This window comes from Styela clava, chromosome 9 (assembly GCF_964204865.1).
Source record: "Styela clava chromosome 9, kaStyClav1.hap1.2, whole genome shotgun sequence".
Classification (NCBI taxonomy): Eukaryota; Metazoa; Chordata; class Ascidiacea; order Stolidobranchia; family Styelidae; genus Styela; species Styela clava.
The window spans coordinates 17,764,760-17,776,522 of record NC_135258.1 but is presented as its reverse complement, the minus strand read 5'-3'; the positions used below and the strand labels follow the sequence as shown (position 1 = coordinate 17,776,522).

General features: G+C 31.8%; 2 protein-coding genes across 4 annotated transcripts in view; both read left to right on the top strand.

The window, feature by feature from the left end:
• Window positions 1–1,007: 1,007 nt before the first annotated feature.
• Window positions 1,008–4,690, top strand: LOC120339094 (uncharacterized). The gene is made up of 5 exons (XM_078116546.1): window positions 1,008–1,412; window positions 2,619–2,720; window positions 3,850–3,951; window positions 4,310–4,439; window positions 4,583–4,690. The coding sequence occupies exons 1-4, from the start codon at window positions 1,040–1,042 to the stop codon at window positions 4,426–4,428; spliced, it is 696 nt and encodes a 231-aa protein (XP_077972672.1). The 5' UTR covers window positions 1,008–1,039; the 3' UTR covers window positions 4,429–4,439; window positions 4,583–4,690.
• A 2,652-nt stretch (window positions 4,691–7,342) lies between these two features.
• The window catches only part of LOC144427380 (E3 SUMO-protein ligase RanBP2-like), a 189,085-nt gene continuing 184,664 nt past the window's right edge, over window positions 7,343–11,763 (top strand). The window contains exons 1-8 of one of the 3 annotated variants that reach the window (XM_078116542.1): window positions 7,343–7,505; window positions 7,966–8,086; window positions 8,243–8,388; window positions 8,605–8,763; window positions 9,319–9,535; window positions 9,697–9,801; window positions 10,219–10,347; window positions 10,629–10,774. In XM_078116542.1, coding sequence (XP_077972668.1) covers window positions 7,377–7,505; window positions 7,966–8,086; window positions 8,243–8,388; window positions 8,605–8,763; window positions 9,319–9,535; window positions 9,697–9,801; window positions 10,219–10,347; window positions 10,629–10,774 — 1,152 coding nt within the window. In that variant the 5' untranslated portion in view covers window positions 7,343–7,376. The remainder of the gene's footprint in view (window positions 7,506–7,965; window positions 8,087–8,242; window positions 8,389–8,604; window positions 8,764–9,318; window positions 9,536–9,696; window positions 9,802–10,218; window positions 10,348–10,628; window positions 10,775–11,763) is intronic. The other 2 variants (XM_078116543.1, XM_078116541.1) reach the window with 2 other exon arrangements.

Genomic DNA, 11,763 nt, shown 5'->3' with positions numbered 1-11,763 from the left:
TATCCATCCCCCAACTGTCATTTGAGAGGGTACTGCTGTTTTTATTGCAGATGTTACTGATCTTTTTGTATTTAAGATTTACTGGCATCACCGATTTAAGAATATTGGAAACCAACACGCAATATTACAAAACTTACTTTTAACACGAGGTTTGGATGAATGAAAAAGCTGAAACTAGTATTCTTTAGAACAGCATACAAATTCTATGGAATGAAATCATACACAAAAGCTCGTCAAAAACCTATAGCTCAATAATCAAGTGGAATTTGATACATGTGCGCAAAAATGTGCGCGTTACTACGTACAACCGAAGCACGCAGGAAGATGTGTGTGATGTACTAGTATTCAAAACTTTGACTCAACTGTGTTGGCATAACAGGTGCACATCTCGGTTTTGCATACGCATACCTTCTATCTCCACAAAGATATATTAATTTTGCCAAAGTCAATGCAGCACTGAAAGGTTGCGGTTCTTCCAAAAGAAAACTCGTTACACATCTTTAGATACCAGTGGATGGTTTTACATGGCCCTGTTCGGAGTGAAAGACGAGGTCAAATATTCCAATCCAATTCAACTAATAAAATATTTCCCAAGTCCCTAAGCTTAAACTAGGAAAACTAAATGCGCGCGGCAACGCAAATGTAGTTTGAAGAGCGCAATAGAAAGTGGCTAGATGCTGTCGATGGATCTTGGCTTGTATTAGTGAAATAAACCACCATTTATTCTACTAAAATTAAATTTCTGACATTGTAAGGAGATTCAATGTTGCCATGTATGCAAAACTAAACCATGTAGTTATGAAATAATTGTTTTTAACAAAAAGGCGCTCCTGAAGTATTCGTACCAAGATGGCGCACAACCTGAACATTGTATGTTTACCAAGTTAGGGTTCAGGATGTGCGTCATCTTGGGCCGAATACTTTAAATCCACTTAAAAAAAATTGCTCAACATTATATACTCCACACCCACCTGGGTATCATTATATATGTCATATACATTATATCTAAACAATAAAAAAAACTTGATGTCCCAAAACAATGTTAAGGCCCGATTCTGCCGGACTATATAAAGAGTTAAAAGCTGATTGTTTTTCTGCATTTCTTGATTTTGATTCTTGTGTGAGATGGCCTTCAGAAGCAATGGCATCGTATATTACCAGGTTCGAAAATCGCCATTCGAGACTCAAAATGTTTCAGACATCTATTTCTGATGATATGTTGGGCTTGAAACTTCTTGCTGGTGCGAGATTGTCTACCAGTGAATCGCAGAAAATATTGAATAACGATAATACGGAATGGAGTATGTCAACAATATCGCGAATCCTACGCGATATATCTGGTTCCTCAAATGTATTTGATTTTACGATACCAAACTCATGGTCTTCAAGTTTACTCACGCATGTTGATACAGGTAATTTATTTGTATTATATTTGACTTCATATCTACTTATTTATTATAAAAATCGAAATTACAAAATTTTACATATGTCAGTATGTATATATATATATTCTTATATATATGAAGTTATGTTTTGGCATGAACTAAAGATGTCTGAGTTTATCATTTTGGTATTCGAACCAAATATCTGGATATACCAATTATTCAAATATTTCTGTATTGATTCAGAGAAATGCATGTATGTCATAGTAAAATGAGAATATTTCATAAAACTTGCTATACATTCACCTTTGAATATGTTTAGGATACTGTTTTATAAAAATGAAGCAACTACAGCAAATGGTTTTAAAGAACCTGTTACAATATATACTGGTACAGCTGTTTCGTTGAGGGCTAAGAAAATGATTTTGACTAAAATGCAAAATATTTTTTTTATGAAGTTATATACATATTGTTGTATTAGATATACAATTTATTACAAGATATGTACAGTTTGCAGTAGATTTAATATGCGAAAAAATAAATGCTATTCTGCAAATTAAATTGATGCAACAATATGTCAATCGTGAGGTATTTTAAATAAATAATCTCTGAAATATCTCAGTTATTTTTTTTTAAATATCATTAATGATTTAATGCCCAGTATAACAAAATTCATCTAAGGAACAATTTCCATGTAATTTATTAATATTTAGGTTAATGTCAATTTTAATCTCAAACAGTTTCTCTTACAAGTTAGCATTACATGGGTTATGTCCACATAATGACTGAATTTTTTTTTTCAATTTTTATACATGATTCACATCCAATTCTCGGATTTTATTGATTTCGAAAATTATCTTTCTAAGATTATGCTGTTCACATGAGTCTTATTGATTGGTTGAAGATATCGGGTATTAGGTTTATCATATTTAAATCACTCCTTAATCATTCGATTACCAGTTGTTGGCAGATTGTGGAATAGTTTCCCAGTCAATTGTTTCATATGAACAGGTTCGTATGGGGATGGAAGCGATTACTGACCAGCAAGTGAATTACATATGTTGGCAAGCATGTTCTTAATACTTCATATGAAGCACCAACCATTTAGTAATTGCTTCTGGATTTCATTGTCTATTTGGCTAGTTTCTCGAGCGAGCAATATGATTCAAATTAAAATGCATACTGAAGGTTTTTATGCAACAACATCAAAATATTTGTAATCCATTTTTCTTTCAGATTCCAGAATTTTTCAGAGCAAGCCAAAACCTAAAGTAGCACACTCTTCAAAATTCACATTTTCAAAACCGGTGTTTGGAAATGTTGGATTGTCATCAACAGGTAATATTGAACTACAGTGGTAATTTAACAAAAAAGAGGGAAAAATTTCATGACGACGGGCGATCCAACCTTTATTAATTGAAATCATTATTATAAGCTATAAATATTCATTTCTGCATTCAATTTTATTTAATCTTTTCTTCATTTTTAATATGCACTTAGCTTACGCTTTTGCAGAATTGGCTAAGACTTATTCAGTTTTATTTACAGATTAACAGAAATTGTATAAAGAGCACAATAGACTCTAGAAATTTCATTTTTTATTTGCAACCAGTAACAAATAAAATAGATAATGATGTTATTGTTGTGTAGGAATTGATACCACCAGAAGAAAAGGTTAAAAAGCTGAAAAATTGCTCCTTCCTGCATTCAAAAATCCCTTTATATTATTTTATGTTTTTATTGGTGTGCTGTATATACAATTAATACCAAATATGGTTTGGGGTTGTTTTAACATGCTAGAAATTGAATGATGTTCTGCAAATTAGATTAATGCATTATTATTATATAAATCTTGAAATATTGTGAATGAAAAATCCCAGGAATATTTCAGTTATTTTGGATTTTTGATCATCAATCCTAAAATGGTTAGAATAACTAAATTCATCTGAGATATCTTCCCATGTATTCCATTAATCCTATGTTCATTCAAATTTTGATCTAAAATATATTTTTTTACAAGTTAGCATTTAATTGTCTACAGACAGGAGGTATGTCCTTATATTGAGTGAAATATTTTTTTTCAATGTTTGAATATTATTTTCATCTGATTCTCAAATTTCAATATTTTGATCATCACATTGTGCTATGTAGGGATTATAAATAATTATTTTTCTGATGTGTACTAGTTTTTTAAAAAGATTATCAGTCATTGTGATTGTCATATTAAATTCACCCAGCCGTAGTCAGATATTATAATAGTTAGCAATTGTTTCATATACATGGAATGGGGAATGAAAGCAGTAACTGACCAGCACATGAATTCTTTTTGTTAGCGAGGCATCAAGTCATTGCTTTGTTAATTGAGTGTCTATTCGGCTAGATTCTCAAGTGAACATCACACTTTGATTTAAATACAGTTTATTTAATAGCATCAAAATATTAAAAATGCATTTTCAAAATCTTTCAGACTCAAAAAATTTTCAGAGCAAGCAAAAACCCACAGTGGAAGAGGCTTCGAAATTCACATTTTCATATTCAGTATCAGAAAATGATGGTTTTTCTTCAACAGGTAATATAAAACTGCAGCTGTAAATGCTTGAAAAAAAAATGAGAAATATTTTGGAGTTTTTGGGTGACCTAACCATTATTATATGAAATGGATATTATAATAATATATTTATCAATATGCATTAATTCTGTAGCACTCAAAATTGTTTCATTTTTTTGAATGCACTCAGAATTTTTTAAAGATTTCATTAAATTGTCAATAAGTTATTTAGTTTATACTTATACTAGGTGGTTTCATTGACTATTTGGGCCGAAATAATTTATTGTGAACTTTTATATAAATAAGAAACCTCGCAAAGCAGCTTAAACATAAAATTTAGACTGAAAATTTTCAAACTTTATTTTCCATTTAAAACCAGTAAGAAATGAAAAGGATGATGATGTTATATTTGTGTCGGAAGTAAAACCAACGGAAGATCAACGCAGAAGAGCTGAAAAATTGCTTCTTCCATCTACATTTTATCTATATGGAAAATAGAATATCATGTGGTAGTTTTAGACTTTTTGTTTATACTTTTTTTTTTCTTTCAGGAAAATCTTTAGAAAATTTCATTTTTTAGTCTATGCCAGTAACTCATTTGAAGTTAACAAAACTGTGAACCACAATAACTTTAATTATTGTTGCTTTTCAGATTTTGATGAAAGGTTAGAAGAAGAAAAAGAAGACAAAATACTGAAATATATTCATGATCGAGATAATGGGAAATTAAATTATAAACTACAACAACAACCTGCGTGTGGTATATTTTATATAATTTCTATCGAAGTGGTGTTACCAAATTATGACATGACAAACTTATGAAACTTCTTTTTGCAAATTTTCTACATTTACAACATTTCTTGCTGTTTATTAATTAATTGATTAATTACAGAATATGTGCAAGCTTATTTTGAATTTAAGGACATCAGCGTGCTCCACTTTGAATACTACTACAAAAGTGATTTCTTAAGATTCAGCATCTGTTGTTGATACCTTTTCAAAATTTTCAAACATAACAATATTACAAGGAGGCATATTCATTCAATATTTATCATTTGGCTTTAAATTTTCCCAAAATGCTTCTCTTTTATTGGTCATTTGTACCAACCAGTGTTAGTAGTCTAACTATAGTCATCTTCTATAAACAATAAATCCTGTATTATATGCTTGCACTGTTCTTCAGCTGATTCATCAATGAAGACTACTGTTACTTCTATTACATCATCAACCCACACTTCTACAAGTGCTAAATCATCATCTTATAAATTGTCAACTATATCTACAACTACCAGTCAGACAATGTCACAAAGGCAAGCTTTTTAAGTATTTTCCAATGATAATTTTTTGTGATAAATATTTATGTGGTGTTTATCAACTTTACTTCATTGTTCTAGTGTTTCCCAAACACAAGCCTATTCTAAAAAAGGAATGTTGATTGCTGATAAGAAAGCTGGAGCGTGGAATGGTTTTGATTGTTATGCTCAGAATGGACCTACTGACTCAAAATGCCTATGCTGTGGTACACCTAATCTGTCAGCACCCAAAGTTGGTGAGATTTCAAAGTTGATCGATACTATGTCTTATGCTGAAATATAAATAAACATTATGAATGGGTAAATTTTTGTTTGAATGGTTCAATCGGGAATCACACTATAGTATATTTGACCCCTCATTTGAAAGCTCTTGCCTGTTACATTTCGTTACCAAATCTTGCAGGGAAGTTCATACGTGCAGATGAGATGTCATTTGAATTAATTTTTTTAAGAAAAAGTTGTTTGAAATATTTCTCAATCTAACTATTTTTTCGTAATTGTTTATTATTTATACTGAACCGTATATTAAAATTTTCAGAGGAAGCAAAAGGAAAGCCTTTTGCATCAAAATTTGGCACCTCTTCAAAACCAACTGGATTTGAGGTGAGATTTTGTTGATTTATCTTATATATGGTTATAATAATATCTAACTCTAACATTTACAATGTATATCTAATGGCTTTATATCTTTTCCACGAATATAAGCATAATTAAAACAATTTTTTGCATTTAAACATTATACTTTGTTTATAATTTTTGTTTCAAAAAATGTAACAAATTGCCATAACGATCTGTAAAATAATTATGACAGAGAGAGAATCCAGCAAAATGAATTGCAAAGTCAGAGAATGATTCAATCACGATTAAGCGTTGCCCAGGAGACATCAAATGTCCACACCAATAATTAATTAACCACTTCATATCTCTGCAAAAGTATCACTTTTGTATGTCATTACTTGAACTCCTTATTTTTTGTCAGAATGTATTTGATTGATGTGTAATATTGTCAATTTATCGCTCGTATTTGATTGATGTGTGATATTGTCAATCTATCGCTTGTGTAAGCACAATCGACTTTTTATAACCAGGTGCAAAGAATTATGTATATAAATATTATTTTTTTTCGAAAGTTATGCCAATCAAGTTGGGAACCACATTATATTTGATAGTCATTTGAAAAAACAAAGCAAGTAGTGCTTATTTAAACTTACGTTATAGTTAAGCAAGGCCTTGTCTTGAAGTCTCCTGCTTTTATTTTTTAAAAACTATACCAGATTGGATACAAACTACATACTTATACGCTTATATGTATTTTCTACTTTAGATCGAGCTATATGTATGGTGTTGTTCAGTATAATCACATGTCAACACCAAACTTATATTTCTATTAGTTATTTTGTAACATAATAATGGATGATTGCATGGTAAATTGGATGAAGGCGTTCAGGTATTTTTGACGTAAAAGAAGAATGCGCAATGAATCATAATATGTTTAATTGAAACATGACGAATCGTAGTTTGCAATTAATTTTTTTCCTTAAAATAACCAAGGCGAAACAAGCCACATAAAACCCCATGAAACCAAACAGAGCATGAATTCACCAGAGCTTGAGTTTTAAATTTTGATTGATTTATTTCAGGAAAAGAAAGAAATAGTTTTGAAATCGGTTGTTGAGCAACTTGCTAAATTAACGGTAAGTTTTTTAGATGATAAATTTGAGGATTAAACAGTAAAAATAACTGCTTCATTTGTCTGCTTATATTGTTTGAACCAATTGACGTTACTGATTTGCATCTTAATCAATAATTCATAGTTCGATTGGCATTCAATTTTATGGATATGAATTGATTTCTAGTTATTATTTATTCCTTCTTTATGAAGAATTAACACCCTTTCCAAAGACTCATTTACGTTTTTTTGTATGTACTGGGTAACTTCAAGAAAACGCAAGTGCTATTTATATAATTTTGACTGTTTCATTTATATTACATCAATGTTTGTATTTGGAATGTTTATCAACTGGCTAATTAGTCTCATGCCTAAGCCTGGATCAGAAAAGAAGTCTTAAATTATCATATTACCATAACATTGCAGTTGCAGAATCGGTAAAATATCAAAAACAGCAAGAGGCCATGCAACTACAGTTGCAGCAATTGCGAGATCAAGTCAATCAGTCACAATTTGCTACACCAATTGCACTAGGAAGAGTTGTTCACTTGACTCAATCGGAAGGACAGATGCCAGGCAGTCCAATGCACCAGGTTTGTCATTTCATATAAAACAACATCAGAGCAGGGGTCGCAATAATGTTTAGCTGAAAGTAGAAGATAACAATACTTTGGATAGTCCTTGGATCCAAAGATTCTTTGCGTTTGTTGATAAATTTTACCAGCAAGCTGTACTTAGACAAATCAGTATCCCAATGCAATTTGGGAGTCCATACTACAATATGCTTTCATACCAGCAAGGATATCCATCTCAAAGCCCCGCCCAGCCCAGATGTACTTTTTCCTATCATCTTCGTGCAATTTTAAATTTCAAATAAACATTTGTCCAAATTATCAAAATACAAACACATAAACTTGACTTCTGATACATTTGTTGGTTGTATTGGTCATATTAAAACATGTCATTGTTCCCGATTATTTTCCACTTCGATTTATCAATATTACTTGACGTTTTAGTAGTATCTTTTACAAAACAAAATTATTACATTTTCAGTCCAATGGTGGAAGCTCAGCTTACCAACCAGCATCACCTGAGTTGCAACGTCGACTTGAAATTAATTATCCTGAACACATCAATTTTCCTGATAATAAGGATCAGGCTACTGCATCTAACAGTTAGTATTCATAATTAATATAGGACCTGGCATCAAATTCTTTCAATTTGCATCATATACTTGAGGCAGAGGATTAAAATGTAAAAAAATTTCAAATTAATTTTACAAAAATGTGTTACCTAGTCCAGCATACAATTTGACATGATTTTCTTATAGCATGGAATTATAAATTCCAAACTCCAGAAGAAATGGATAAAGCAAATGATAAACTGAAAGCAGATGAAGAGGCAGAAGATGCAAAAACATCTCAGAACGATACTGGTCCTCACTTTGAACCAATTGTGAGATTGTCTGAAGTTGAGGTCAGTGATTTATCATGTTCATTTTCTAGATCCAAACTTTTTAAATATCATTTGTTACTTGTTGTTCATACATATCTAAGTCACAAATTATCGTTCTCAAAAAGGGATTGTGATTCAAAATCCTTTTCATATTATCTCAATTTTTGCATTTTTTATTCTTTTGTATTTGTGAATGTAAATGGGCCAGGCTTTCATCAGTTAAATTTTATTCCATAGATACGTACTGGTGAGGAGGATGAGGAAGCTGTTTTCTCTGAAAGTGCAAAATTGTATAGATGGACTCAAGGGCAATGGAAGGAAAGAGGTGTTGGTGTGATAAAGATATTAAAACATAAAGAAACTGGAAAATACCGAATTCTCATGAGACGGGATCAGGTAGCAGCTGAAAATAATCATCGAATGCATTTACAACATTCTAGCTATGTTGTTTATCAGAAATGTTCCTAATCTGAACCGAGTTTCAGTATTTAGTTAAACTTTAGCACTAGACTCTCTCAGCGCTTAAGGGTTGATACTTGCAGTGTTATGTGAAAATGAAATTTTGATGGATAATTGCTACTATTGCGGAATCAATTGTTCGTTCCTTCATTGTTGTTGTAATTGTTATTAAAATAATGAGAAACTATGAAAAGTGGTGCATTTAAAGGATCATAATTTAGGAAGCGGAATTAATGAACACCATGAACCTATTGTTCCACAAGTTGTTTTTGTCAATTATCACTAAAATTTATAATTCACTATAAATTCAGTATTTCCATAACATATTGGATATTTTTGTAACTTAAAATTGTAATCAAATTTTTGTTATTATGTTTCACCCAGTTTGTATTTGCAAATCTTTTGTAGCTATCTTTGTATACTCTCTAAAGGCCGCTTTTTCTGGCGTTCTACTACACATTTTTATTAATGAATTTCATATTCGATTCCCAGATTCTAAAAATATGCTGTAATCACTTAATTGGAAAAGATTTGGAATTACAACCGATGCCTAAATCAGATAAAGCATGGATATGGCATGCATTGGATTTTTCTGAGGAGGAAAGCAAACAGGAAGGATTTGCTATTCGATTCAAAACTTCTGAACTTGCGAATTCATTCAAAGAAAAGTTTACAGAAGGAAAGGAAATTAATATTAAACTCAGTGGAGGTATAGTACCTTTTGATTATTCTTGTAAATGAAGTTCTACCTGATTCAGGCATGGGAATTTTTGTTTGAGGTGTTTTACATGCTCGTCTTTGAGCAAGTTGACATTTATTTGTCTGTTGATTACTTTAGTTTTGCTTGCCTATGTTTGATTTTGATATTAGGTACACCTGTACGCGCGTCTGCAACTGCAAAAGTAACTTCACACAAACCTGCATTTACTGTGGATACTTTGCCTAAAACTACAAACTCGATAGTAGCACGAGGAGGTATATGTATTCAATATTAACTCAATATCCACATTCAGTACCATCTTTAAATACTAAACCTCCAATGGTAGTATCTGCAAGTCAGTCTACATCTGATAGTACAATTGAGACACCAAATACTCAAGCGAATGGGGATTTTTTTCAATTTATTATTTGTTTCAATGTGTCCATCGAAAACGTTTTAATTTATTTATAGGTGATAATATTTTTTTGATAAGATGCCAGAATTCTCTACCGTTTATAAGGAATCTTTTTTATGGAATGTAGATGAAGCTTGAGCCAGGAAATCTTATTTCTAGGAAGCTCATCATCTTCTCTCGTCCTGACGCCTATTCAATTTGATAAGAACGGTGGTCGAATCCTACTGTGTTTCTTAATGTCACTGATATTAACCTATTATTGCTAACTTTACTTCAGAGAGCAAATCTTCTACCAGTGATGTAACAATCCCAAAATTTTCTTTTGCTTTTCCAAAACCATCAGCAGCAGCTGCTAACCTTGAAGCAAAAATCGCGGGTTTGCCACAGAAGCTGGTTTTCACTGCTGGTAAGTTTGAATTTTTAGTTGGTTAATGCAGCAAATTCAAAAACTAGTAGCAAGAAATTATTTAATAGTCTGTACAGGAAGGCAATCCGGAGAATGGCGATATATTTGATATATTTAAGTTGATCCCTTTGTAGGTAGTGTTGGTGTTTTTTAGTGCTATTGCTGAAATATCATAGAATTACACGTTTTTTTTTGGATTCTTGTTGAGAATTTAGATATGATTTGCACTACCATGAATTCTATGCATTGACAATATAATTTTATATTTCATTACATTATAAATCAAGAAACAAAACCAGAAAGCTCAAATAATGATGATGATCAAAATGAAGACATACATAATGAATCTGGAGATGGTCCTCATTTTGAACCGATTGTTAAACTTCCTGATAAAGTCGAAACTAAAACAGGAGAAGAAGATGAACAGGTATTTACTACATTGCTACTTGATTGATTTGTTTTATTAACAATAAACGGGAGAAAAGGTCATCTAAGAGTATGTGAACCAAAATGGTGGAAAATGGAACGTAGTATGTGTACCAGGGCAATACCAGGTTCTCCCGTAGTATTTGTACCTGAAATTATGTCCTAACTAGGGCTGGGAATGGTTAAACGGTTAACCGATTTCAGATGGTTAACGGTTATGATTTATTTTAACCGTTAACTGACATCTCAGGTACAAATCATCTTCATACCGTACAATTTCGTCAAATATGATTACGTCATCGCAAATTTATCTCTTGCGGCGTTTAATCAAATCGATTGATATTGTTCACGATTTCATTGCAAAATCGGATATTCAATGTTATACAACAAGTGTGCGGTTGATGCCTTTTTTCTTTATGATTTATATCTCGAAGTAGAATTTGCATATCGAACATTAAAAGTTTGTCACATAAATGACGTTTATTAACAACGGAATCGGTTTTCTAAAACATTTCCACATGCCCGAACCACGCTGCATATCTTTTGCAGCAGAGAAATCATGAAACTATCTCGATTCATGAATAATTTTGAGCGATACCGGGATAAGAACACGCGAAATTGCTTTATAACCATTGTGACGTAACAAGCTGAAATTATAATTATTACGTCAAACGTCACGCGGCGATTAACCGGTTAATTTTACCCGGTTAACGGTTAAAGTGTTTTCCCTGAAATTCCCAGCCCTAGTCCCAACCCTAACCTGTTACGCATACTACATTCCGATGTCTGCCATCTTGGTTCACATACTTCGGGAATACCGAAGAAAAAATGTTCCTCGAAAATAACGAGGAACCCTGGCGATTTATTTCTCACCTCATAGAACCGATTGCTTGTGATCGAAACGTTTAGTGAAAATTAGTTGGTGATACTACTATAAGGTTTATACAATACTTACTCTCTTCCTTGAACGAATTTGTAGCAAGATCGAAA

Excerpts from the sequence above, each read along its gene's own strand:
- LOC120339094 (XM_078116546.1), top strand. The coding sequence starts at position 1,040 with ATGTTAAGGCCCGATTCTGCCGGACTATATAAAGAGTTAAAAGCTGAT. Across the intron at positions 1,413-2,618 it reads ACTCACGCATGTTGATACAG|ATTCCAGAATTTTTCAGAGC; the intron begins GTAATTTATTTG and ends TTTTTCTTTCAG. Across the intron at positions 3,952-4,309 it reads TGATGGTTTTTCTTCAACAG|TAAGAAATGAAAAGGATGAT; the intron begins GTAATATAAAAC and ends ATTTAAAACCAG.